The sequence below is a fragment of the Notothenia coriiceps genome, unplaced genomic scaffold (assembly GCF_000735185.1).
Source record: "Notothenia coriiceps isolate Sejong01 unplaced genomic scaffold, NC01 NC01_scaffold00032526, whole genome shotgun sequence".
NCBI classification, from domain to species: Eukaryota; Metazoa; Chordata; class Actinopteri; order Perciformes; family Nototheniidae; genus Notothenia; species Notothenia coriiceps.
Genome location: NW_011365227.1, coordinates 3,904 through 9,383, shown reverse-complemented (window position 1 = coordinate 9,383; position 5,480 = coordinate 3,904). Strand labels below are relative to the sequence as shown.

Sequence of the window (5,480 nt, the reverse complement as noted above, 5' to 3'; positions counted from 1 at the left end):
GATAAGCAGTAACCACACACACACACACACACACACACACACACAATAATCGAGGGAAAGTTCCACACACACACACACACACACACACACACACACACACACACACACACAGGATACAGGACAGAGGGGGGGATGTTGTGTGTTATTTGGTGAACAATGGGTTCTCTCAAATTCCCTTAGATGGGTTTGACTGAAAACATGGAAAAAAACTCTGCATGGTTTGTGGTTCAAGGCTACCAAGTTTCAATAAGGAATGACCTCCTATCTTTTATCCTACTCAAAGAGTAACTGCCTAATGCATAAAGCTGAATACATAATGCATTTGCAAACAAGTACTTCATGAAATCAGTTTGGAAGTACATTATAATGAAAGGTGCACAAATTGACTGTGAAATAAAAATGTTTCATCTGGACTAACTCGACTGTAACTTATCGTCAAGGGCAACACTTAATGTTGACTCATGGCGGGACGCTTAACAAACCGCACAACTTTACTGTTTATTTTAGGATACAAATGACTGGTAAGATCGAGAGTAGAAGTATTTATGAAAGCAAACAAAAATCATACATACAGATGGAGACAGAAACAATTAGACAGATCCCGACTGACCCCCACGGACCCTCACACACAGAAGAAGAAAAACACACATTCCATACCAGTTTCCTCACAGGGAGGGAAAGAAACCTAACCCTGGTCTTCAGAGGAAAACAAATGGAGATTCTGCCAAGACCGTGGCTGAACAGTGAAGGAAAACTCCCTCCCACCCTCTCCACCTCCCTCCTACAGTACCTTCTCCACCTCCCTCTCTTCCTCCCAGCCGGGCCCGCCCCAGGTCCAGCTCTATATCAAGGGCCTGCCTCCCTCCATCACACTCCACAGTCCTGCTTCCGTCTACAGCTGTATAACGGTCCTCTCTCCTCGAGTTCTCTCTTCACCAGCAGATCAGCCATCATGTTCCACAGCCATAGCACCATGGGCGGGCCTCAGATGATCAGGCAGAGCCGCAGCTACACATCAAGCAGCGCTCCCCGCAAGGCTCACAGTGTGTCGGGGATGAACTTTAGAAGCGGCCCACGCATCTCCTCTACCAACATGCGCACCGTTTCCTCCGGGTATGGAGGTGGCATGGGGGGCGGCATGGGGAGTGGCATGGGGGGCGGCATGGGCTTCGGCAGCGGTGGGTACGGCAGCGGTGGGTTCGACCTGAACAGCGCCCTGGACCAGAGCTCTGTGCACCTGAACGAGAAGGCCACCATGCAGAACCTGAACGACCGTCTGGCCAGCTACCTGGACAAGGTCCGCTCTCTGGAGGCGGCCAATTCCAAGCTGGAGGTGCAGATCAAAGAGTACTACGAGAAGAAGGGACCCGCAGCAGAGAGGGACCACAGCAACTACTGGGCCATCATCAATGACCTGAAGGACAAGGTATGTGCCAGCCTCGAGCCCTAAACACCAGACAAGTCAAATGTTTGCTTTGCTGTTAATGATTATCAAGGTGGGAATGTAAAAAGGTTAGTTAGGCTAGTCTGCATGATTCCTTATGCTCCTGAATACTTGGTCTTTTGATGGACAGTTAATGATTGTGTATGATTTGTAAAAGCTCAAAATGTGGAATAATGTGCATGGGAATATGACTGTGTTGTAACCATGGGACTTAGAAGGTTGATGCTGCATGGGACATTACCTCATATATTATTGTGTAATTCAGAACAAACCTGCACAATGAAGTGTTCAAATTGTACTTTTGCCATGTGACCAACTACTATTTCCTGTTCTGCATCCCTTTAGATTGCAGCTGCCACAATCGACAATGCAAGCATCCTGCTCCAGATTGACAACTCCAAACTGGCTGCTGATGACTTCCAAACCAAGTAAGCAGGACATTCTCAAACATCGGTGGAACTGTTTACATTGTGTTAAAGTCAAACAAGATGCTGATCTCATATCGGTGTTCTTTTTTAGATTCGATCATGAGCAGATGATGCGCCAATCAGTTGAGGCTGACATCGCCAATCTGCGCCGCCTGCTGGACCAGACCACCCTGACCAAGTCTGACCTGGAGATGCAGATCGAAGGCCTGCAGGATGAGCTGGCCTTCCTTAAGAAGAACCACGCAGAGGTGACTGTTGCTTCAGTAAAAATCGTTACTTGCTCTGATAACAGAAGCATGCTTCCTCACATCTGTAGAGCTGTTTAAAATACTGCCTCAACATCTTGACTTCACCCCTGGTTCTTTAGGAGCTGGCAGCAATGCACTCTCAGCTTACCGGCACAATCAACGTGGAGGTGGATGCCGCACCCCAGCAAGACCTCAACAGAGTCCTGGATGAGATCCGCAGCCAGTACGAAGGCATCACTGACAAACACCGTCGTGACCAGGAGGCCTGGTTTAATGATAAGGTGAGAAGACTTTTCCATAAACAATCATATCCCACACGTTGCAAATGACTGGGTTTACGCCCTCAACACTCTAACCTGTAATTAAACAAAATCTCCTGGGAGAGTAAGACGAGCATCACCAAGGCTTCTTCTTCTTCTTCTTCTCAACTGTGTTTTGTACTTTTCTCTAGTCTACAACGTTGTCCAAGGAAGTGGCCGTCAGCACAGAGACACTCCAGACGACCAAGACAGAGATCAATGACCTGCGGCGCACAATGCAGGGCCTGGAGATCGAGCTGCAGTCTCAGCTCAGCATGGTGAGGAAAAGAAGAAAACCCTGAACTCAAAACATCTGTTCTGATCTTGCCTTATATGAGCAAAATTCCTGGATCGTTGTCTTGTCAAAGGGAATAGAGAAACAGTTACAGAGGTTCAAAGAGCAAATGGGAGGGTAAAAGAGGGAGGCTTTTTCTGAAGAATGAAGGGAGGGAGAGAAAGATAAGAGTGTTAGGAGCTGTGGAGAAGGGAGTGAAGGGCGCCTGCTGAGGAAAACATTTCACAGTCATCCGCTCAAATTCTGAGAGACATAAAAGGGCTTTAAAAAGTCTGAAGGAATGCAGAACTGGATGACCCAAAAAAGCAACACTCCCATGGATTATCTGTGCCAAGCTGGAGTAAATCATGAACACTCCCTGCAACAGCCTACTACTGCAGTTAACACACACAAGCATGCAAAACCCTACACACCTAACCCTATATGCCTTCCATCACAGAAAAGGGAATACAAATACAGATAAGCTTTAGTGTCTGTCTGACATATGTAATCCAGGGCGGGGTTTGTGTTCACAGACTATAGCTTTTAAATATCCCAAAGATACACTAAAGTAAACTGTTACAAATATGAATCAATCTATGAGTCACATTTAATGTACTTGAATTGAGCTCCTTTTCCCCTCTCCTAATAGAAAGGGGCTCTGGAGCACACGTTGGCCGAGACAGACGGTCGCTACAGCGCCATGCTCTCCGGCTACCAGAACACAATCAACATGCTTGAAAACGAACTAGGCAACGTGCGCCAGAGCATCGACACGCAGGGCCAGGATTACAGAATGCTGCTGGACATCAAGACCAGGCTGGAGCAGGAGATCGCAACCTACAGGAGCCTGCTGGACACAGAGGATTCCAGGTACATGAAATGACACAGGAGCACGGACTTGTAAGAGCATTTAGGCCAAAATGTAATGATTTACGCAGAAAAGAATGCCCACTTATTCATTTTCTTTTTTTTCTTCCCTCTCATTCTAGACCAATGGCTACAGGTAAGAGACATCTCTGTTAGGACTACATTACAGAACAACTGTACAGTCAGCGTGAAGCAATGCCATCATGACCTTTTTCCTTTTTATTCACAGGGGGCTCAAAATCCACAGTCACAACCACCACTGTGCGCAGTTCCAGCTAGGAGGTCCAACTGGCAGGACAAGCTGTTCCCAGACACACAGACACAGCAATACACACACATTCCTGCTAATAAAAGCTTTTACATGAGATGAGTGAAACTGTACTGAAAAGAAACTGAGATATGATACAAATTGAAGATACTGTTAAAGTTTGCAACTTTTGCCATTTAGAATTGTGTGGGTTTGTGTGTGACATGTCTGAAAAATAAATTTGCTGGTGAATACAAGTTGTGTTGTTTGGTGACTTTACTGGGCTTTTAGAAAAATTTACATCTTTTACAATAACAGCACTCTGTTTATGCAGTGGTCATGGTAACTGGATTCACATTCTGAGAAGTGGGATGTGGATTTACGGAAATCTGTGTTACGTAACGGGGTTGTCAGGAAAGGGTGAACAATGGTTAACAGCTCCAGTGTGGAAAGCATTAGGGCTTAGAGGAAAAAACGCTCGGAGTGAGGCTTGTCGACCAGAACTCAAACAAAGCCCGACAACTTGAAGAAAAGTGCAAGTTATTTGACCAAATAAAACGTATGACCCTGGTCTTGCCCTGAGAGGTTATTTGTCAACATGACACACCCAATTGTTTGACTAATCTTTGCCCTGGAGGCTTTCAACATAGTGTTACACAAAGTCTGTCTCACTCCTGTCGCCTAGTAACAAGAACACAAACGGCGGAGGATAGAAATACTGAGTGGGAAGGCAAACAGTGACAAACTGAACAAAGAGAGTCATTGTGGAAACAGGTGCTATCAGTGCTGCACTTTGGCCTCATTATGAACAATGATAGATTGCAAATAACCAATGAGCTGTTAAGATGAAGTTATCCCATAAGGTGATGCACCCTTGGAATTGGTGACTTAATATATATCTGTTGTTTTTATGTATGTGTGAAGGAAAGGCAGGAAATGTTTGTGTTTGAGCTAGAAGAGAGAGAGAGAGAGAGAGAGAGAGAGAGAGAGAGAGAGAGAGAGAGAGAGAGAGAGAAGCATTTGATCCTTTGCACTCTGTACAGGTCAGCAGTTACAGCCTCTGAAATTAAAGTGAAATCCTCTGAAGAGTTCATAATTCTCGGATGATGGTGTAATGTTGGTTTTGGACGAGTGAGATATTATAGAGAGGATAAAATTGCAAATTTGAGGAGCCTCACTTCACCCTTATTTGGACCCATTTTGGTGCACATCAGTATCTCCACCAGACTGTTATAATGATAGATGATGGCGAAGCCCTTTCAGTAATGCTTGTAATTTGACATTAAATCCAAAGCATGGGTTATTAAAAAGATGTTTCACCAACATCAGACCATTTCCCTCATATCAGTATTTAACACAGCAGGCCTGTTCAAAGCTATAACGGAACATCTGTTTATGAGCAAACTAATGCCAAACTTGATGAGTTCTTTAATAGAGTACATTTCTGACATTAAAGATGTATGGATATAATATATTTTCAAGGCTTTTCCTATGATTAAATTGTGACATGATAGTATTTGTTTCAGATCCTTCTGTAGGAGGTAGCCTACAATAGTAAAAGCAATATGATATGCATTACATTGTGCACAATTACAGTCCAAATCCATTGTCATATGTCGAGCCATTTCAAAAATGTAGATTATATTAAATGTTTTCTGAAAATGCGAATA

At 44.5% G+C, this 5,480-nt stretch overlaps 1 protein-coding gene across 1 annotated transcript; it reads left to right on the top strand.

The window, feature by feature from the left end:
* Window positions 1-697: 697 nt before the first annotated feature.
* LOC104960955 (keratin, type I cytoskeletal 19-like) lies at window positions 698-4,067 on the top strand. The gene is made up of 8 exons (XM_010789146.1): window positions 698-1,426; window positions 1,790-1,872; window positions 1,964-2,120; window positions 2,240-2,401; window positions 2,572-2,697; window positions 3,346-3,566; window positions 3,686-3,699; window positions 3,793-4,067. Exons 1-8 carry the CDS (start codon window positions 713-715, stop codon window positions 3,840-3,842), a joined length of 1,527 nt encoding a protein of 508 aa, XP_010787448.1. The 5' UTR covers window positions 698-712; the 3' UTR covers window positions 3,843-4,067.
* Window positions 4,068-5,480: the final 1,413 nt, after the last annotated feature.